The 23,167-nt window shown below is 50.0% G+C and overlaps 1 protein-coding gene across 6 annotated transcripts in view; it reads left to right on the forward strand.

Annotated features, from left to right (window-relative positions):
- Positions 1-23,167, forward strand: part of LOC112262066 (protein quaking-A) — a 147,300-nt gene that overhangs the window by 86,572 nt on the left and 37,561 nt on the right. For all 6 annotated transcript variants that reach the window (XM_042330170.1, XM_042330173.1, XM_042330169.1 and 3 more), the window contains exon 4: positions 3,569-3,712. In XM_042330170.1, the coding sequence (XP_042186104.1) occupies positions 3,569-3,712 (144 nt within the window). The remainder of the gene's footprint in view (positions 1-3,568; positions 3,713-23,167) is intronic.

Raw genomic sequence — 23,167 nt, forward strand, 5'->3', positions numbered from 1 at the left:
TTGAGTCATTTAGCAGACACTGTTGTTCAGAGCCACTTAGTACATCCGTCTCAAGATAGCTAGGTGCGACGACAACAACATGTCATAGTTCAATTCATTTGTCCTCAAAGTAGATATCAGCAAAGTCGGGGACTAGTAAGGGGGGGAAACACTTCAGTGTTTAGTTCACCAAAGGGTGAGGATGAGGTTGATTTGGGATGATTTAAGATGCTCTTTGAAAAGGGTTTCATATGTTTTCGGAAGACGGCCAAGGGACTCTGGGGGTCTTCGCTTCAGGGGGAAGCTGGGGGCCACCAGTATGTGGTGTAGTCACAGACCCTCTCCATGTCACCTGATAGGAACAGCCTGCCAGATGGGATGCAATCCAATAGTGTGCAGAGCCTGAGATGCCCAGCCCTGAAAGGGTGGAGAGGAGGATCTGATGGTTCACGGAGTATTGGCTTTTTGAGAAGGGGAGCAACTCGGGCCATTTTGAGATCAGAGGTGAGACAGCCAGTGGTCAGGGATGAGTTGACGAGGGAAGAATGGGAGAAGGTCTACAGAGAGGGTCTGGAAAAGAGGGAAGTGGGTTGAGCGGGCAGGTTTGTTGGGTGGCCGGACCTCAGGAGTCGCAGGATTTCTTCTGGAGAGAGGGGAGAAAGAGGTCAAGGGTAGTTCCGTGTGAGTGGGATCAGTTGACTCCACTGGCTGAGTGGATGTCATCAACCTTTTCAGTGGTTGACAAAATAGTCCTCGTAGATGGAGGAGGTGGTGGAGGATTAAGGAAGGAAGAGAATGTGGAAGAGTGTTTCCTAGGGTGAGAGGCAGAGGGTTGTCATTTAGAGTGATAAAGTGGCTTTAGCAGCCGATACAAAGAAAGAGAAGGTAGAGCGGAGGAAGTGAAAGGATGATAGGTCCTCCGGAAGTTTAGTTTTCCTACATTTTCGCTCAGCTGCCCGCAGTCCTGTTCTCTAAGCTTGCACTGAGGCACTCAGCCACAGAGCAAGAGGGGAGGGCCAAACCGTCCTGGAGGAAAGGGGATGCAGAAAGGGAGGAGAATGGGGTCAAAGAGGCAGAAATCAGTAGACCGGAGGGAGAAGGATTTATCAGAAGGTAATGATGATTGGCTAGAAGAGAAGAGAGTAGTGGGAGAGAGAGAGTGAGCGAAGATTGCGACTGTGCATTGCCATCTGGGTAGGGTGCTAAGTAGCTAGGGTTGGAGGAAATGGGAGACCGAAAAAGAAACCGTAGGGATCAGAGACCTGGAGGGGCGTTGCAGTAGTAGGAGAGCAGCCTCTAGTGAAGATGAGTGTAAAGTGCTTGGATTGTCTTTCAGCGTTTTAGAGGTGATATGTCTTGATTTAACCAATGCTTTCTCATGCTTTATGAAGCTTGAATAAAATCTTTTAAACTAGCATAAAAGTCTACAGATAGTTCCTCTCGTGCTCTTCTTAGAATAGATGGAGGTGGAATCCAGAGACCCTTGGACATGGCAAGAGCATGTGGGACTGTTGGTATATAATGCAATATCCCTTAGAATTTTTGTTCCCCCTTTAGTTCATTCTGACACCTCCGTAAACTTATTATAGCTCCTGTGTTCCAGGCATAGCTAGCCTTACTCTACTTTGCCTGTCCTACCCCCTGTTGCCCCCCTGTTGCCCCCACGTCCCTTTTAGCCTGGTGGCATTTGACTGAAGTGCATCACCCGTGGCTAAGAGGCGCTATTCAGGAACCCTTGGGGACCGGGCGAGCTAGAGGGACAGCTGGCTACAGCAGTCGCTTAGTTGTGAAATGTGCATTCCGACCTCGTGTTGCTATAAATAGTATTCTTTTGATTCGCCCAGGTTCATCCTAGCATCAGCTGATCACAGCAGCTACTCCTGTCGAGGGCTATGCAACTTTAGTCTTCCAATAAAACAAACCAGAATTAAACTGGACGTGTGGTGTCTTCCGTGTTAAGAGCATAACCTTGGTCTAGGATGTATTGAGCTCAAGCTTAGACGGGAGGTTCAGTGCGCCACACAAGCAAGTCATTGCCTTTATAGATGTTCTCATAACGTTCATATTTTGGCAAACTCCCTTTCTTGGCAGCATGTCTCTCAGCTGGTTTCAGATGTCAGTAAACACAATTTGGTCTCTCTTCAAAGGCCTTCGCAGCCCCCTCCTTCCCAGAATGCCCTGCGGTTGCACCAGACCCCTGCGTCCCACCACTCCTCCACCCGTTTGTCATGTTGTCACTTTCTCGCTCATAGGACGCGGTGACCTTGTTCACTGCCAGCCACGGTGGGTAAGTGGTGCTCCGCCCCACTCCTAGCCTTACCCCTTCTTGAGGCAGGACTGTCAAGCCTCATCCCCCACGGTGCTGGAGATGTCTCTCTGTTTAGTGTTCGTTCACTCCCCATCTCCTCTCTCTCGTTTCTCTTGTTTCTGTCTCACTCCCCATCTCCTCTCTCTCGTTTCTCTTGTTTCTGTCTCTCTCTCGTCTCTCTGGTCTCTCCGCCGTAGTCACACACATACACCTAAAATTGACCGTTAGCCCCTGTTCATCCCTCCACAAACTGTTGACTCACCATTTACCATGCCTCAACAATAGGCCAAATAATTTTGGCTTCTGCCAGTTAAAAGTATGTCCTGCTCCCGCTGTGGAAAAGGTAAACACGAGAGGGGAATATTGAACTTAATTTTCCCTCTCTGTGTTGGTGTGAGACGGGCGGAGTGTGGCAAAGACCAGTATCATGGCAACAGCCGGCTCTCGGCAGAGGAGGAGGGTTACCGGCGGCATGCCACTCCACTCTGGCTTGGCGCGGTGTATCAGTAAACGCTCATAGTCACAAAGGCTTAGAGGAAATGGTGAGTTGAGACCTCACACCCACACAGCTGCTATGCTGCTGTGACCCAAAGCTTTTTACAGCTCTTTGTGCCGCGCTGTCAGCAAACGTCTCAAAAGAGGCCAGGTAAATCGAGAGAGCAAGTCAGAATTGAGTGAGTTTATTTATTTTATTTAAGTTCGGTATGAGGAGTTTTTCAAAAACCTGGGTGTGAAGACTTTCATAGGAATGTACCTCTTCCATCCATTTCCCCACTCGCTGTCTCGTCAGTCTAACGCTGGGCCCCATTGTGTTCAGATTGAAATGGCCCTCTTAAGCTTCCACGCGACTTGCTCGTCAGTTTGTGAATAAAGCCTGTCCTTCCTTTTCGAGGAGCACCACTCACAATTTAACACCTCGAAGTGCTTCGCCTCCCCCTTTTCAGAGTGAGGTAAATGGCTCTCTCAGGGGCCCATTGTTACCTGGGCACAATTGTCCTGTCACACACCCACCCACCGTGTCAATGTGTCGACAGCACTGTAGGTCTCCTCTGAAAAGGTTAGTCAGATTGAAAAGCCTGCAGGCCTCTGATATACATACATATTCTCCTCAGATGTTTAGTTGCTATAGAGATAGCTGTCAACCTTTTGATGTGGGGCTCTAATAAAGGCAGTATGTCCTTTCAAAGTTGAAGCTACATTTCTAAAGGGTCTTGGCCTGTCACCGTTGCACCCCCATAAACTCTAATCTCTCTCTCTTCTCTCGCTTCTCTTCTTTCACAGGAGGAGCAGAACAGAGGCAAGCCCAACTGGGAACATCTGAACGAGGACCTGCACGTCCTGATCACGGTGGAGGACACACAGAAGCGCGCTGAGATCAAGATGAAAAGAGCCTTAGAGGAGGTCAAGAAGCTCCTGGTGCCCGCGGTGAGTAATACTGCCATGAGGGATAGTCAGTTTGGTGCCTGCCGTGAGTAATACTGCCATGAGGGATAGTCAGTTTGGTGCCCGCGGTGAGTAATTCTGCCATGAGGGATAGTCAGTTTGGTGCCCGCGGTGAGTAATTCTGCCATGAGGGATAGTCAGTTTGGTGCCCGCGGTGAGTAATACTGCCATGAGGGATAGTCAGTTTGGTGCCTGCCGTGAGTAATACTGCCATGAGGGATAGTCAGTTTGGTGCCTGCCGTGAGTAATACTGTCATGAGGGATAGTCAGTTTGGTGCCCGCGGTGAGTAATACTGCCATGAGGGATAGTCAGTTTGGTGTCCGCGGTGAGTAATTCTGCCATGAGGGATAGTCAGTTTGGTGCCCGCGGTGAGTAATACTGCCATGAGGGATAGTCAGTTTGGTGCCTGCGGTGAGTAATACTGCCATGAGGGATAGTCAGTTTGGTGCCTGCGGTGAGTAATACTGCCATGAGGGATAGTCAGTTTGGTGCCTGCGGTGAGTAATACTGCCATGAGGGATAGTCAGTTTGGTGCCCGCGGTGAGTAATACTGCTATGAGGGATAGTCAGTTTGGTGCCCGCGGTGAGTAATACTGCTATGAGGGATAGTCAGTTTGGTGTCCGCGGTGAGTAATACTGCCATGAGGGATAGTCAGTTTGGTGTCCGCGGTGAGTAATACTGCCATGAGGGATAGTCAGTTTGGTGTCCGCGGTGAGTAATACTGCCATGAGGGATAGTCAGTTTGGTGTCCGCGGTGAGTAATACTGCCATGAGGGATAGTCAGTTTGGTGCCTGCCGTGAGTAATACTGTCATGAGGGATAGTCAGTTTGGTGTCCGCAGTGAGTAATACTACCATGAGGGATAGTCAGTTTGGTGCCTGCCGTGAGTAATACTGCCATGAGGGATAGTCAGTTTGGTGCCTGCCGTGAGTAATATTCTGCCATGAGGGATAGTCAGTTTGGTGCCTGCCGTGAGTAATACTGCCATGAGGGATAGTCAGTTTGGTGCCTGCCGTGAGTAATACTGCCATGAGGGATAGTCAGTTTGGTGCCTGCCGTGAGTAATACTGCCATGAGGGATAGTCAGTTTGGTGTCCGCGGTGAGTAATACTGCCATGAGGGATAGTCAGTTTGGTGCCTGCCGTGAGTAATACTGCCATGAGGGATAGTCAGTTTGGTGCCTGCCATGAGTAATACTGCCATGAGGGATAGTCAGTTTGGTGTCCGCGGTGAGTAATACTGCCATGAGGGATAGTCAGTTTGGTGCCCGCGGTGAGTAATACTGCCATGAGGGATAGTCAGTTTGGTGCCTGCCGTGAGTAATACTGCCATGAGGGATAGTCAGTTTGGTGCCCGCGGTGAGTAATACTGCCATGAGGGATAGTCAGTTTGGTGCCTGCCGTGAGTAATACTGCCATGAGGGATAGTCAGTTTGGTGCCCGCGGGGTGTGCCGAGTAGTCGGACAAAACCAGTACCCTAACGGATATGTCCGTTAACTGGTAGCCTAACGGATATGTCCGTTAACCGGTAGCCTAACGGATATGTCCGTTAACCGGTAGCCTAACGGATATGTCCGTTAACCGGTAGCCTAACGGATATGTCCGTTAACCGGTAGCCTAACGGATATGTCCGTTAACCGGTAGCCTAACGGATATGTCCGTTAACCGGTAGCCTAACGGATATGTCCGTTAACCGGTACGATAAGAGTATTTTCTGTTAAAATATATTTTTGCGAGCAGCTTTTCTGTCTATTTTGCCAACATCTATCTAGGCATATTAAAACACTTTTGTGTTTTCCGATCATGAGAATCATCCGATCTATCAACTGTCAATTTCCAGATAATATAATAAATATGAGTATGGCCAGGTCTGTTAGTGGGGTAGCTTTAAACATGAACACAAGTAGGCTATCACGATAAGGCCACATTTCAGTTTGTTCTGTTCTCCTGGATAAAGGACTGGAACAGGGTGTGTCACTTTTAAAAACAGACAGCACCCTGTGAGAGTTCTCTCCATATTTCACTTCCTCACATGATGCCGGAGAAGGCCATCGGGAGCCCGGGTGCCCGCGGCGAACAGACCGGCCGGACAGCTGTACCTCCGGAACCCCTGTCAGGAAGCGAGTTGGAGTGGGTATCTGACCCGCGGAAACAGGGCCAAGGCTCTGCAGGCCAAGCAGCCCCCTTTTCAGGGGACATCACGGGTCCATCACGTCACCACACAGGGCCCCCCCGGCAATGTTTGGTTACACTCTCTCCCAGAGGCCTGGCGTCACTTGAATCTCTTCAATCCAATGGCTACAGAGAGAATAGCCTCAGATCAACTCTTTTCTCCTTTGTTTTGAGATGAATCCTCAACCCTCCAACTCTTCCGCTTCGTTGCCGTTTCTGAGCGAGGGACGATTTCAACCTCTCTCACGGAGTACGACACCAGAGGCTGAAGCAGCGATGGCGGCGAGTGACTGTGCTGACTGTGTGGGTGACGCAGCGTGAGTCACTGTCAGCCGGGGTGGGGGGGAGATGAATAAACATGCATGTACACCCAGCTCATCCCTCACTTCCCCTCTGAAGTCATCAGCTGCAAAGAGCCACGCTTATAGTCAAGCTGAGTGTCCCCAGAAATAGAATTTCCCATAAATATATCTTACATTATGCTCTCATGTGTAAGCTCGCCTTGATGTCAAGTGAGGAGAGTAGTACTGACAGTAGCAGGTTTTCCCTCTACCTTTTACCACAGGAAAGTTTAGTTAATGATCCATTCTAGTAATTCCAAAGTAATTTCCCTATTATACAACCCTCACTGGCTTGGTGGCAGTTCGTATCAGCACAGCGACAAGCTCCTTTCATTTCTACGTAGGGCTAAAAATACTGTTGAGAAGATGCCGTGAAGCTGCTGTGCCTAGTTTGTTGGCTGAGTGCAGTATTTCAGTATTTCCGCTATTACTTGTAATAGTCCTGTCTGGCTTCCCAGAATGGCGGCTCATTGGGGTTTATCTCCCCATGAAGTCCCCCAGGGGCTCTTCTCTCTCTAGTGTTGTCATTGTCACCGTGGGTGGGTGGGCAGCCCGGGCTGGCAGTAATGCCCTTTATCATGCTAAACTAAATTGGATTAAAGCTGTGGCTATGTCTACCCGGCAACGCACTTTTTAATGAAGGGCATCTTCTCTGCATTTGGCAGCGTGAAATTGTCTTTATTTAATCGCTCGTGGAAACAAATGGGGTCACCGGTTTCTTCAACTTCCTCTTTCAAGGAAATTCTTTACGGTCCCCATCAGGCTGGGCTTCGGTTGTTGTCTTGGGAGAAGGATGAGACGCTGACTAAAGTTGTCTATTTGGCCATGAGGCAATAGCTATTTCAGTCTTGTCTTGTAACAAAAACTGACACCCTTGTGCTGAAATAAGTAAGCCTGATTTCTGACGGCATTTAGAAATTGAAATGGGAGCCTCTGCTAGTTGATTTATGTGTTGGCTGATATTGAAACAGGCGTTGTAGGTGTGTGACTCTTATGTCCCACCCCTTCTCTAGATCGCCCCCCACCCCATGAGCCAGAGAGCTTGACTGACTGGAAGGAGAGGGTGCTGATGGGAAGTGGCAAAGGTTCAGCTATTCCTGCCTCACGGCAGCTCCCGATCCCGTGAACTTTTCAACTCCCGACAAAGTCGGAGTAGAGGGAGAGATGAGAGGCGAGAAATGACGGGAGGGGGGAGTTTGACTGAGCTGCTCTTTCAAGTGTGGCTTTATACCGCTGATCCAGCCCCTCTTCACACCCCCTCCTCTCTTCCCTCAGCCCCACTGCCACCCGCCTCAGCATGCTGCTGGTGTTTGCCACCGAACCTTGCTCTCCTGTCATGTCTACTGGGTAATAAGGCCCTGAACACTGCCTCCAGCATAGCCCTGCTGCACTCTGGCTAACCCTGCAGAGCACCTGCACTAACCCCCAGTGGCACCCCTAGTCTATGTGATTGGAACCAGGTAGTCTATGTGATTGGAACCAGGTAGCCTATGTGATTGGAACCAGGTAGTCTATGTGATTGGAACCAGGTAGTCTATGTGATTGGAACCAGGTAGCCTATGTGATCCTCCTGTTCCCAGTGACAGAGTAATGGATTCATTGGCACTTGGATGAGGGTTGGTGTGATTACCTCCATAGCAGGCAGGAGATCATCAAAACATCAGTGTCACCCAAAAGGGATATCAAAGAGGGAAACAGATTTGCAATTCGCTGAGGAGAACACTTCTATCGGTCTTTGGCAGGTTGAACACAGGGCCCTCAATCAAATCCAGTCCAGTCTAATTAGTTTGCACTTCCACACAATGTTTTGGTTTGATACAAAAGCATTGTATAGAATTAATTGGCCTTTAAAAAATATATATATTTTTTTTTTACGCGTTTCTCACGGATCAGTCTTAGAACATTATGGCCCACCGGCTGCCAGCCTGTCATGTTCAGGCTGATAAAGATGTATAGCGAGACGTCAGTGTGCATTTCATTTAATGGAAGTGTGTCGTTAGAATTCTTCTTTTATCTGGCACAGTTGTAAATGACTTGAATTCTCTGGGCTGGCAGGCTTTAATGAGGTATGTGTTGAGGTTGTAGTTATTTGGTCTGGCAGGCTGTAATGTGTTGAGGTTGTAGTTCTCTGGGCTGGCAGGCTGTAATGGGGTATGTGTTGAGGTTGTAGTTCTCTGGGCTGGCAGGCTGTAATGAGGTATGTGTTGAGGTTGTAGTTCTCTGGGCTGGCAGGCTGTAATGGGGTATGTGTTGAGGTTGTAGTTCTCTGGGCTGGCAGGCTGTAATGTGGTATGTGTTGAGGTTGTAGTTCTCTGGGCTGGCAGGCTGTAATGGGGTACAGTGCCTTGCGAAAGTATTCGGCCCCCTTGAACTTTGCGACCTTTTGCCACATTTCAGGCTTCAAACATAAAGATATAAAACTGTATTTTTTTGTGAAGAATCAACAAGTGGGACACAATCATGAAGTGGAACAACATTTATTGGATATTTCAAACTTTTTTAACAAATCAAAAACTGAAAAATTGGGCGTGCAAAATTATTCAGCCCCTTTACTTTCAGTGCAGCAAACTCTCTCCAGAAGTTCAGTGAGGATCTCTGAATGATCCAATGTTGACCTAAATGACTAATGATGATAAATACAATCCACCTGTGTGTAATCAAGTCTCCGTATAAATGCACCTGCACTGTGATAGTCTCAGAGGTCCGTTAAAAGCGCAGAGAGCATCATGAAGAACAAGGAACACACCAGGCAGGTCCGAGATACTGTTGTGAAGAAGTTTAAAGCCGGATTTGGATACAAAAAGATTTCCCAAGCTTTAAACATCCCAAGGAGCACTGTGCAAGCGATAATATTGAAATGGAAGGAGTATCAGACCACTGCAAATCTACCAAGACCTGGCCGTCCCTCTAAACTTTCAGCTCCTACAAGGAGAAGACTGATCAGAGATGCAGCCAAGAGGCCCATGATCACTCTGGATGAACTGCAGAGATCTACAGCTGAGGTGGGAGACTCTGTCCATAGGACAACAATCAGTCGTATATTGCACAAATCTGGCCTTTATGGAAGAGTGGCAAGAAGAAAGCCATTTCTTAAAGATATCCATAAAAAGTGTTGTTTAAAGTTTGCCACAAGACACCTGGGAGACACACCAAACATATGGAAGAAGGTGCTCTGGTCAGATGAAACCAAAATTGAACTTTTTGGCAACAATGCAAAACGTTATGTTTGGCGTAAAAGCAACACAGCTCATCACCCTGAACACACCATCCCCACTGTCAAACATGGTGGTGGCAGCATCATGGTTTGGGCCTGCTTTTCTTCAGCAGGGACAGGGAAGATGGTTAAAATTGATGGGAAAAATGGAGACAAATACAGGACCATTCTGGAAGAAAACCTGATGGAGTCTGCAAAAGACCTGAGACTGGGACTGAGATTTGTCTTCCAACAAGACAATGATCCAAAACGTAAAGCAAAATCTACAATGGAATGGTTCAAAAATAAACATATCCAGGTGTTAGAATGGCCAAGTCAAAGTCCAGACCTGAATCCAATGGAGAATCTGTGGAAAGAACTGAAAACTGCTGTTCACAAATGCTCTCCATCCAACCTCACTGAGCTCGAGCTGTTTTGCAAGGAGGAATGGGAAAAAATGTCAGTCTCTCGATGTGCAAAACTGATAGAGACACCCCAAGCGACTTACAGCTGTAATCGCAGCAAAAGGTGGCGATACAAAGTATTAGCTTAAGGGGGCTGAATAATTTTGCACGCCCAATTTTTCAGTTTTTGATTTGTTAAATAAGTTTGAAATATCCAATAAATGTCGTTCCACTTCATGATTGTGTCCCACTTGTTGTTGATTCTTCACAAAAAATACAGTTTTATATCTTTATGTTTGAAGCCTGAAATGTGGCAAAAGGTCGCAAAGTTCAAGGGGGCCGAATACTTTCGCAAGGCACTGTATGTGTTGAGGTTGTAGTTCTCTGGGCTGGCAGGCTGTAATGTGGTATGTGTTGAGGTTGTAGTTCTCTGGGCTAGCAGGCTGTAATGGGGTATGTGTTGAGGTTGTAGTTCTCTGGGCTGGCAGGCTGTAATGGGGTATGTGTTGAGGTTGTAGTTCTCTGGGCTGGCAGGCTGTAATGGGGTATGTGTTGAGGTTGTAGTTCTCTGGGCTGGCAGGCTGTAATGGGGTATGTGTTGAGGTTGTAGTTCTCTGGGCTGGCAGGCTGTAATGGGGTATGTGTTGAGGTTGTAGTTCTCTGGGCTGGCAGGCTGTAATGGGGTATGTGTTGAGGTTGTAGTTCTCTGGGCTGGCAGGCTGTAATGGGGTATGTGTTGAGGTTGTAGTTCTCTGGGCTGGCAGGCTGTAATGGGTTATGTGTTGAGGTTGTAGTTCTCTGGGCTGGCAGGCTGTAACGAGGGCTTGACCACAGATGCCTCCACAGTCAGAAGTACAGTGTATTGTGGTGATGGAGTGCTCTAACGCGTATACAGTGCATTCAGAAAGTATTCAGACCCCTTGACTTTTTTCCATGTTGTTACATTACAGCCTTATTCTAAAATGGATGAAATAGTTTCTCCCCTCATTAATCTACACTCAAAACAAGTTTTCACGCTGACATTTTGTTTGTTTAACACCCTTTTTTTGTGTTATGTGTTATTTCATAGTGTTGATGTCTTCACTATTATTCTACAATGTAGAAGAAAATAGTACAAATAAAGAAAAACCTGTGAATGTGCGTGCATATATATAGATGAGGTGGACCGATTTTTATGATTTCTCAACACCAATACCGATTATTGGAGGACCAAAAAAAGCCAATATCGATTAATCAGAGAATGTTTTATGTGTGTGTGTGTGTGTGTGTGTGTGTGTGTGTGTGTGTGTGTGTGTGTGTGTGTAATAATGACAATTACAACAATACTGAATGAACAATGAACACTTTTATTTTAACTTAATATTTTTTTAAAGATAAGTTTAATGCTAGCTAGCAACTACCGTGGCTCCTTGCAGCCACACGGTCCTTTTGACGCTGCTCTCGTGTAACAGGTGGTCAGTCTGCCATGCAGTCTCCTAATGGATTACAATGTAATCGTCTACAAATACAGATTACCAATTATTATGAAAACATGAAATCGGCCCTAATTAGTCGACATCTAATATATATATGTGTGTGTGTGTGTGTATCTCTGTCAGTATTAGCTATTATAGAAACCATTTCATTAACATACAATGCAGCAAGGTTTGTGTTGTGCTGTCATATAAAAATATACCCTATTGAGATACTTGGTCTGGTCTTGAAAAGGAGCAGCTAGATGAGATACTTGGTCTAGTCTTGAAAAGGAGCAGCTAGATGAGATACTTGGTCTAGTCTTGAAGAGGAGCAGCTAGATGAGATACTTGGTCTAGTCTTGAAAAGGAGCAGCTAGATGAGATACTTGGTCTAGTCTTGAAAAGGAGCAGCTAGATGAGATACTTGGTCTAGTCTTGAAGAGGAGCAGCTAGGAAGGCTGAATAGACACATTTACCACGCTACTTACAAAAGTATGCAGGGATTCACTTTCACACTAAGTCGTCAGCTCAGATGCCCAACCGTAACAATCGTCGAATGTCTCTCTGTCGCCCATCACTCTGGCCATCTGCCTCCCACTGTAAGACCCACACACATCATTTCCAATGGAAAATTAGCTCCACAGTATAGATATTAGCAGAGGTTATTTTCTTACTGCTCAGGGACCGCGACGAGCGGTTACAGTGTGGGGCCAGTAACCGAAAGGTTGCTAGTTCGAATCCCTGATCCAGCAATGTGAAAAATATGTCAATGTGCCCTTGAGCAAGGCACTTAACCCTAATTGCTCCAGGGTCGCCGTTGATAATGGCTGACCCCGGCCGTGACCCCGGTCTCTGATTGGGTCTCGAGGGGAGTTGGGCTATGCAACAAAAAATATATAGAATTATTCTAATTCACAACCTTGCGGCAGATAGCCTAGCAGTTAGTGTTAAAAAAATAAACACATTTCCAATATATGCATATTAATACATGTGAAATAAAGCACACTGTATAAGCAGCCACCAAATTCTTATGACTTTACAATGGGTTATTTTAGCGTTATGTAGCAGTTTCTGCTGTTATTGTTCTCAGTGGGCCTTCGTGTCCATGTTTAAGACGGCACTGACAGCATGGTGGTGTTCTCCTACTGTTGTGTGTTAAGAATTGGCCTACCAGACTGTCAGCATGCCTATCGTCCCTGTCAAGATGCTCCCTAGGCCTTTGAATATTGTTGGAGTCTAAACTGAGCTATAGGCCAAAACCGGTGTCAAGATTTCTTTGGTGCCGCTGACGACACGCTCTGTTAATCGCCGGTAGTAAAGATGGCCGAGGGAGATGCATCTAAATGACTTTTGGATAATTGAATCCAGGAGCCGATGTTTGTCTAAATATTCCAGACACCAAATCAGAGGGAGAGAAGAGGCCGTTTCTCAGATTACTTTCACCACGGTAATTAGCTTTTCTAATCTGATAAACCTGACCAATTGGTTTCCTCTTTAGGTGTTGAAAGCCCTGCAGTCTTGTTTTCCCGTGCCATCACCACACCCATCACCGCCACCACCATCACCACACCCATCACCGCCACCACACCCACCACCACCATCATCACACCCATCACCACTACCACCATCACCACACCCATCACCGCCACCACACCCATCACCACCACCACCACACCCATCACCACCACCACCACACCCATCACCACCATCATCACACCCATCACCACCATCATCACACCCATCACCGCCACCACACCCATCACTGCCACCACACCCATCACCACCACCAACATCATCACACCCATCACTGCCACCACACCCATCACCACCACCATCACCACACCCATCACCGCCACCACACCCATCACCGCCACCACCACCATCATCACACCCATCACCACCACCACCATCATCACACCCATCACCACTACCACCATCACCTCACCGCCACCCCACCCATCACCACCACCATCATCACCACCACCACCACACCCATCACCACCATCATCACACCCATCACTGCCACCACACCCATCACTGCCACCACACCCATCACCACCACCAACATCATCACACCCATCACCACCACCAACATCATCACACCCATCACCACCACCACCATCATCACACCCATCACCACTACCACCATCACCACACCCATCACCGCCACCACACCCATCACCACCACCATCATCACCACCACACCCATCACCACCATCATCACACCAATCACCGCCACCACACCCATCACTGCCACCACAGCCATCACCACCACCAACATCATCACACCCATCACCGCCACCACACCCATCACCACCACCACACCCACCACCGCCACCACCATCATCACACCCATCACCGCCACCACACACATCACACCCACCACCACACCCATCATACCCATCACCGCCACCACACACATCACACCCACCACCACACCATCATACCCATCACCATCACCACACCCATCACCACCACCACACCCATCACCACCACCACCATCACCACACCCATCACCACACCCATCACCGCCACCACACCCACCACCACCACCATCATCACACCCATCACCACCACCACCATCATCACACCCATCACCGCCACCACACCCATCACCACCACCACACCCATCACCATCACCACCACCACCATCACCACACCCATCACCACCACACCCATCATCACACCCATCACCGCCACCACACCCACCACCGCCACCACACCCACCACCACCACCATCATCACACCCATCACCACCACCACCATCATCACACCCATCACCGCCACCACACCCACCACCACCACCACCATCATCACACCCATCACCATCACCACACCCATCACCACCACACCCATCATCACACCCATCACCACACCCATCACCACCACCACCACCATCATCACACCCACCACCACCATCATCACACCCATCACCACCACCACACCCACCGTCATCACACCCATCACCACCACCACACCCACCATCATCACACCCATCACCGCCACCACACCCACCACCGCCACCACACCCATCATCATCACCACCACCACCATCATCACACCCATCACACCCACCACCACCACCACACCCATCACCACCATCATCACACCCATCACCACCATCATCACACCCACCATCATCACACCCATCACCATCACCACCATCATCACACCCATCACCACCACCAACATCATCACACCCATCACCGCCACCAACATCATCACACCCATCACCGCCACCACCATCATCACACCCATCACCGCCACCACACCCACCACCGCCACCACACCCACCACCACCACCATCATCACACCCATCACCACCACCACCATCACCACACCCATCACCGCCACCACACCCATCACCACCACCACACCCATCACCACCACCACCATCACCACACCCATCACCACCACACCCATCATCACACCCATCACCGCCACCACACCCACCACCGCCACCACATCCACCACCACCACCATCATCACACCCATCACCACCACCACCATCATCACACCCATCACCGCCACCACACCCACCACCGCCACCACACCCATCATCATCACCACCACCACCATCATCACACCCATCACACCCACCACCACCACCACACCCATCACCACCATCATCACACCCATCACCACCATCATCACACCCACCATCATCACACCCATCACCATCACCACCATCATCACACCCATCACCACCACCAACATCATCACACCCATCACCGCCACCAACATCATCACACCCATCACCGCCACCACCATCATCACACCCATCACCGCCACCACACCCACCACCGCCACCACACCCACCACCACCACCATCATCACACCCATCACCACCACCACCATCATCACACCCATCACCGCCACCACACCCATCACCACCACCACACCCATCACCATCACCACCACCACCATCACCACACCCATCACCACCACACCCATCATCACACCCATCACCGCCACCACACCCACCACCGCCACCACATCCACCACCACCACCATCATCACACCCATCACCACCACCACCATCATCACACCCATCACCGCCACCACACCCATATTGTTCACCATCATCACACCCATCACCACCACCACCATCATCACACCCATCACCACTACCACCATCACCTCACCGCCACCCCACCCATCACCACCACCATCATCACCACACCCATCACCACCATCATCACACCCATCACCGCCACCACACCCATCACTGCCACCACACCCATCACCACCACCAACATCATCACACCCATCACCACCACCAACATCATCACACCCATCACCACCACCACCATCATCACACCCATCACCACTACCACCATCACCACACCCATCACCGCCACCACACCCATCACCACCACCATCATCACCACCACACCCATCACCACCATCATCACACCAATCACCGCCACCACACCCATCACTGCCACCACAGCCATCACCGCCACCACCATCATCACACCCATCACCGCCACCACACATCACACCCACCACCACACCCATCATACCCATCACCGCCACCACACACATCACACCCACCACCACACCATCATACCCATCACCATCACCACACCCATCACCACCACCACACCCATCACCACCACCACCATCACCACACCCATCACCACACCCATCACCGCCACCACCGCCACCACACCCACCACCACCACCATCATCACACCCATCACCACCACCACCATCATCACACCCATCACCGCCACCACACCCATCACCACCACCACACCCATCACCATCACCACCACCACCATCACCACACCCATCACCACCACACCCATCATCACACCCATCACCGCCACCACACCCACCACCGCCACCACACCCACCACCACCACCATCATCACACCCATCACCACCACCACCATCATCACACCCATCACCGCCACCACACCCACCACCACCACCACCATCATCACACCCATCACCATCACCACACCCATCACCACCACACCCATCATCACACCCATCACCACACCCATCACCACCACCACCACCATCATCACACCCACCACCACCATCATCACACCCATCACCACCACCACACCCACCATCATCACACCCATCACCGCCACCACACCCACCACCGCCACCACACCCATCATCATCACCACCACCACCATCATCACACCCATCACACCCACCACCACCACCACCACACCCATCACCACCATCATCACACCCATCACCACCATCATCACACCCACCATCATCACACCCATCACCATCACCACCATCATCACACCCATCACCACCATCATCACACCCATCACCACCACCAACATCATCACACCCATCACCGCCACCAACATCATCACACCCATCACCGCCACCACCATCATCACACCCATCACCGCCACCACACCCACCACCGCCACCACACCCACCACCACCACCATCATCACACCCATCACCACCACCACCATCATCACACCCATCACCGCCACCACACCCATCACCACCACCACACCCATCACCATCACCACCACCACCATCACCACACCCATCACCACCACACCCATCATCACACCCATCACCGCCACCACACCCACCACCGCCACCACATCCACCACCACCACCATCATCACACCCATCACCACCACCACCATCATCACACCCATCACTGCCACCACACCCACCACCACCACCACCATCATCACACCCATCACCATCACCACACCCATCACCACCACACCCATCATCACACCCATCACCACACCCATCACCACCACCACCACCATCATCACACCCACCACCACCATCATCACACCCATCACCACCACCACACCCACCATCATCACACCCATCACCGCCACCACACCCACCACCGCCACCACACCCATCATCATCACCACCACCACCATCATCACACCCATCACACCCACCACCACCACCACCCCATCACCACCATCATCACACCCATCACCACCATCATCACACCCACCATCATCACACCCATCACCATCACCACCATCATCACACCCATCACCACCACCAACATCATCACACCCATCACCGCCACCAACATCATCACACCCATCACCGCCACCAACATCATCACACCCATCACCGCCACCAACATCATCACACCCATCATACCCATCGCTGCTGCCACTTTGGTGGGGGCAAAGGGTGTGGTGTGTGCCTCTGGTGTTTAGCGGGTTGGGGGACAGCAGGGTGTTTAGATGGTTGGGGACAGCAGGGTGTTTAGATGGTTGGGGACAGCAGGGTGTTTAGATGGTTGGGGGACAGCAGGGTGTTTAGATGGTTGGGGGACAGCAGGGTGTTTAGAGGGTTGGGGGACAGCAGGGTGTTTAGAGGGTTGGGGGACAGCAGGGTGTTTAGAGGGTTGGGGGACAGCAGGGTGTTTAGATGGTTGGGGGACAGCAGGGTGTTTAGAGGGTTGGGGGACAGCAGGGTGTTTAGAGGGTTGGGGGACAGCAGGGTGTTTAGATGGTTGGGGGACAGCAGGGTGTTTAGATGGTTGGGGGACAGCAGGGTGTGTAGAGGGTTGGGGGACAGCAGGGTGTTTAGAGGGTTGGCAGATATGCTTTTACTGGAGAGAGAGGTTAGCAGATGTGATTGGAAGTCAAATGACACTGTTTGTTGTGTGCCAGAAGTGGCTGTGTTAGTGATTGACAGCGCTGACTGCAGAACATTATGGTCTAATTCATCCTGATTGGCTCCCCGGGCCACTGCGGCATCTATTTGAAGTGCTTCTGGTCATGGCTTGGTTGTCCATTTTTCCCAGTCTCCTTATAGACACACTTACCACTCGACAGATACTTTTCCTGGAAATAAATCCATTTGCTAGTGTGTCTGTCTACTATTAATGATACTTAAGCGCCAGTGCTACTGTAGGCTAAACCACTAATGTAAATACTTGTACATTATTTACATAAAAATAAGCTACGCTTGTTAGCACATTACACCATATTGTTCAGTTTGTCTTTCAGGTTAAATAGAAGCGTGTGGGATCTAGTAATTTGCATCCTTATTTCCGTTTTAGTTTATTTGTCTGTTTGTTGTGAGGACCCCTGTCCTCGGGCCGTCGAGATCAAGCACAAGAGGGTTAGGAGTTTTCATTGAAGTTGCGCCTTGGGAGCTCAGGGAAGAACTAAGCTATAGCGTGGGCTCAGTTAGCTGCCGTCGTTGTTATAGCTCCATTGTTTTGTCTCTGTTGCTGCTCTGAGGCACAAAGTTTAAAAGAGATAGTCAGCCGGCCGCTCTCTCTCCTCTGTCCTCCTGAATCTTCCGGAAAACCATGAAATTCCGGGGGGGGGTAGCGTAGAGGGGGTAAAGTGTGAGCGAGAGAAAGAGAAGGCACTGCGCCCCCACAAAGCTTGCAGTGTCTCTCCCTGAATTTACCCGTCCTTGCCGGGAACAAAGTGACTGTATTAGCAGCTTGAGCAGAGCAGCCCCCAGACTGATGCGTCATTTGCTTCACAGCAGGGACACTGTCCTCTTCTCTCTCTCTTTTTATTTTTTATTTCTGTTGGTCTTTCAGCCTTATACAGTATTTCATGCCTTGGATTCAGATTTAACAGATATATTCTAGTCAGACTATCTTGTCTTATTGTCAACTGCTATCTCATACATCTTCAGACACCATACAAGTTGATGTCTCAAAGGACAACACACTTCTGCAGTTTCTCTCTCAGTACGAGACTCAGAATTACAATTTTGTTCATCTCGCGCTCCAGTCATCTCACTAGCTCCAGACCGCTGTGCCAGCTTTGAGACCTCCCTCTTACTCATCTAGCCTTCACTCTTTCCACCGAGGAAAAATTGGGGGCATCTTGTTCTGGAGACAGATGGTCCATAATGCACGCCAGGCGTTGTGGTCTGCAGGGCGTCGCGTGCCACGTCCGCCAAGTTCTTTCCTCCGGCAGCTGAGCCAGGAATACAAGGCACCGGTCGGCCTGGTGGACGGCTGATCACAGCCAGCCCAGTTCTCCGCCATCAATAAACACCTTTTTCTTCCTTCTAGAGCATAATCGTTCGCACCTTCCTATCAGCCGTGGTATGACAAATGAGTACAAAACACCATCTGGCTGTTTCCATCCATGTGTGCCTCTCCAATTAATGATGTTTACTCTCCTTACTTGCAAATAAGACTGCAGTATTGTCTTTTGGAGAGAAGAAAAATAATTATCTTCCTTGCATGGGATTTAGCCCGCAAGGAAATGACTGGCATTCATGCAGAACGCAGGATGCATTGTCTAGTGGTTGTCTCGTTTTTCTTTTTTTGTCTGTTACGAACTATAATGATATGAAAAGGTAGAGGCCCAGTAATGTACCCACCAAAACAACCGGTCTGCAGCTGCATCTCATTCCAGCTTTACAGAGACGTGTCACTCCGACTCAGGCTCAAACCGCTGCCTCGGGACCTGGAGATAGGGATCATGAGGAAACGGAAGCGTCCTGGGCCCCGAGCCTCTAACCCCCCCCCCCCTCCACTCAGTACTGGCTGATGACACAATATTCGCTTGACCGATGAAAGCAGCCAGATGCATTTCCTCCGTCTGCGCACATAGAAATGATATAAACATCTTGTATTTAGGGACACACTGTAGCTGGCTCAAGCGGGGCTTAAAGCTCAGAGTAGATTTTCAAATCCACCTGGCATACTTTCCACCCGGCTCTTAAACCCATAATTAAGTGTTTGGATTGGATGAAATTAACCTCTTGACGACGACACCTGGGAGGTTAGACACAGAAACCAGTTAAACCTGGTGGGTTACAGATCTCCAAATCCATCCCCCTCTTCCCTTCCACCTGCTTTATTTCTGCATGGATGTTAATATTACTGCTTGCTTTTACTGCTGACCTCTGCTTTAGAACGCTAGGGCGCTGGTTTAGAACGCTAGGGCGCTGGTTTAGAACCCTGGGGGCGCTGGTTTAGAACCCTGGGACACTGGTTTACAACCCTGGAACGCTGGTTTAGAACGCTGGGGGCGCTGGTTTAGAACCCTGGGGGTGCAGGTTTAGAACGCTGGGGCGCTGGTTTACAACCCTGGGGGCACTGGTTTAGAACGCTGGGGAGCTGGTTTACAACCCTGGGACGCTGGTTTACAACCCTGGGACGCTGGTTTAGAACGCTGGGGCGCTGGTTTAGAACGCTGGGGCGCTGGTTTAGAACGCTGGGGATGCTGGTTTAGAACCCTGGGGGCGCTGGTTTAGAATGCTAGGGCGCTGGTTTAGAACGCTAGGGCGCTGGTTTAGAACGCTGGGGCGCTGGTTTAGAACCCTGGGGGCGCTGGTTTTAGAACGCTAGGGCGCTGGTTTAGAACCCTGGGGGCGCTGGTTTAGAACGCTGGGGCGCTGGTTTAGAACCCTGGGGGCGCTGGTTTAGAACGCTAGGGCGCTGGTTTAGAAAGCTAGGGCGCTGGTTTAGAACGCTGGGGCGCTGGTTTAGAACCCTGGGGGCACTGGTTTAGAACGCTGGGGCGCTGGTTTAGAACCCTGGGGGCTCTGGTTTAGAACTCTGGGGCGCTGGTTTAGAACTCTGGGGGCGCTGGTTTAGAACTCTGGGGGCGCTGGTTTAGAACTCTGGGGGCGCTGGTTTAGAACTCTGGGGGCGCTGGTTTAGAACTCTGGGGGCGCTGGTTTAGAACTCTGGGGGCGCTGGTTTAGAACTCTGGGGGCGCTGGTTTAGAACTCTGGGGGCGCTGGTTTAGAACTCTGGGGGCGCTGGTTTAGAACTCTGGGGGCGCTGGTTTAGAACTCTGGGGGCGCTGGTTTAGAACTCTGGGGGCGCTGGTTTTAGAACTCTGGGGGCGCTGGTTTAGAACTCTGGGGGCGCTGGTTTAGAACTCTGGGGGCGCTGGTTTAGAACTCTGGGGGCGCTGGTTTAGAACTCTGGGGGCGCTGGTTTAGAACTCTGGGGGCGCTGGTTTAGAACTCTGGGGGCGCTGGTTTAGAACTCTGGGGGCGCTGGTTTAGAACTCTGGGGGCGCTGGTTTAGAACTCTGGGGGCGCTGGTTTAGAACTCTGGGGGCGCTGGTTTAGAACTCTGGGGCGCTGGTTTAGAATGCTGGGGCGCTGGTTTAGAATGCTGGGGCGCTGGTTTAGAACTCTGGGGCGCTGGTTTAGAACACTGGGGGCGCTGCTTTAGTACACTGGGGCGCTGGTTTAGAATCATCCTGCTGGTTCTCCCCATTTCTGTCCTCTCACCCTTGTGCCCTGTTCACTAGCCCCGGTTAGCCACTCAAGACTCACCGTACCACACTTGGCATCTTGAGATTAAGCGCATTCCATTAAGTGTCCATTTGAAGTATAAAACATCCTCATTAATTAACTCTAACCAATAGGGTAATAGGAATGGATTGCTTCCCATTTTACCAGAGGCCTACACTGGCGCCTTTCGACAAATCTGCCAATATCGATGACTGCGGATGCGGTAGTTGCTCGAGTATGGTGCAAAAGTAACTGTGAACAGTGGTCAATCACATCAGGTGAGACAGTTGTTCCCATGTCAATCCCTCTCTTGCTTCCTCAGTGGGATCTGCCATTTCTCCCCAACAGCAGATTTGAGATATCTGGAACCCCCATCTCCCACTGCAGCCCTAAAGAAAACCAAGTAACAATTAAAGGGCATTTTCTCTGCACTAGATGCTAATCCACTGCGCGTTCACAGGGACTACAAATGCGTGATTGACGTCGGCTCAAGAAGGGCAGAGCCGAGACAGTGATAAGCATTCCCAGGGTGCCCTTCTTGAGCCGAGACAGTGAAAGGCATTCCCAGGGTTTCTGTCCACACATCTTGCCTGTCCCTCCACTACCATGCACTGGGATTGGTAGATGGCAGGGAAGAGGGAGAAACTGGTGAGAGTCAATAATGTCTTTGCTTTAGCGTGAATGTGCAGCGTTTATCGATACAGAAATGGGCACACAACCAGTAAACTCCCTTCTGTAGGCCTAAACCAAGTTACAGAAGTAGCATGTGTTGTATGCTCGTTTGATTCCCCCCCAAACCTTAATTAGGACTGTCTCTGAGAGTGGATCATAAAGACGAAACACAGGCATTCGCTCGCGTGCCAGGATAACACTGTTCATTTATAACTCCAGACATCTTTTGTTGTATGTTTACTTTGGTTTCCTTGCACTTAACATGCCTGCTCGCTCAATGTTCCCTCGCTGTCTGGGGTTTGGAAAGCCTGCCTTTCACCACTGTATCCTCCATTAAAGTACCTTGTTTCTGTGGCCCAGAGGCCTTCGGCAGTTAATTGCAAGTATTTGATGCCATACACGAGGCCAGGCGTCTTGTCTAACTAACTGGTGGTTGCCAAACTAGAACCCTTTTTTTGTTGGTTATGGTTAAAACCTTTTTCTACCATGTATAGTGTAACGAAACGATATGTAACAGGCATGTTTAATTCTGGTCAAGGAACATGTCAATGACCCTGACATTTGCATGTGGTGCACTGGTGAAGTCAGCCTTGGCTCTCAGTCCCTTCACCTGCTGGCTCTGCCTGCAGTGGGCCCATATGTACATCCGTCCTGATTAGCTCTCATACGGGGCACACAGGTGGTAGGGACTCTGAGAATTGGCCTTCCTGTGGGGGAACAGGCTGGTCTCCCCCTCCCTATGTGGAGGGCCTGTCACTCAGTCATTAATCTGCCAGCCCTGGCCTCTCGCACTGTGAAACACCCTGGAGAAGGTTCTGGAACCTGGCGCTAACAGCCAAATCCTTCATCTTGAGGTATCCAGAGCGAGCTAGTTCCAGTCATCAGCTGAAAAAATAAAAGTTTTTTTCTGAAGATAAAGCAGTGTTGTGTGTATATATAGCTTTTTTTAATAGTTCTGATTAGAATCACAGGCAAATTGGAAATGCA

The sequence above is a fragment of the Oncorhynchus tshawytscha genome, linkage group LG11 (assembly GCF_018296145.1).
Source record: "Oncorhynchus tshawytscha isolate Ot180627B linkage group LG11, Otsh_v2.0, whole genome shotgun sequence".
Lineage (NCBI taxonomy): Eukaryota > Metazoa > Chordata > Actinopteri > Salmoniformes > Salmonidae > Oncorhynchus > Oncorhynchus tshawytscha.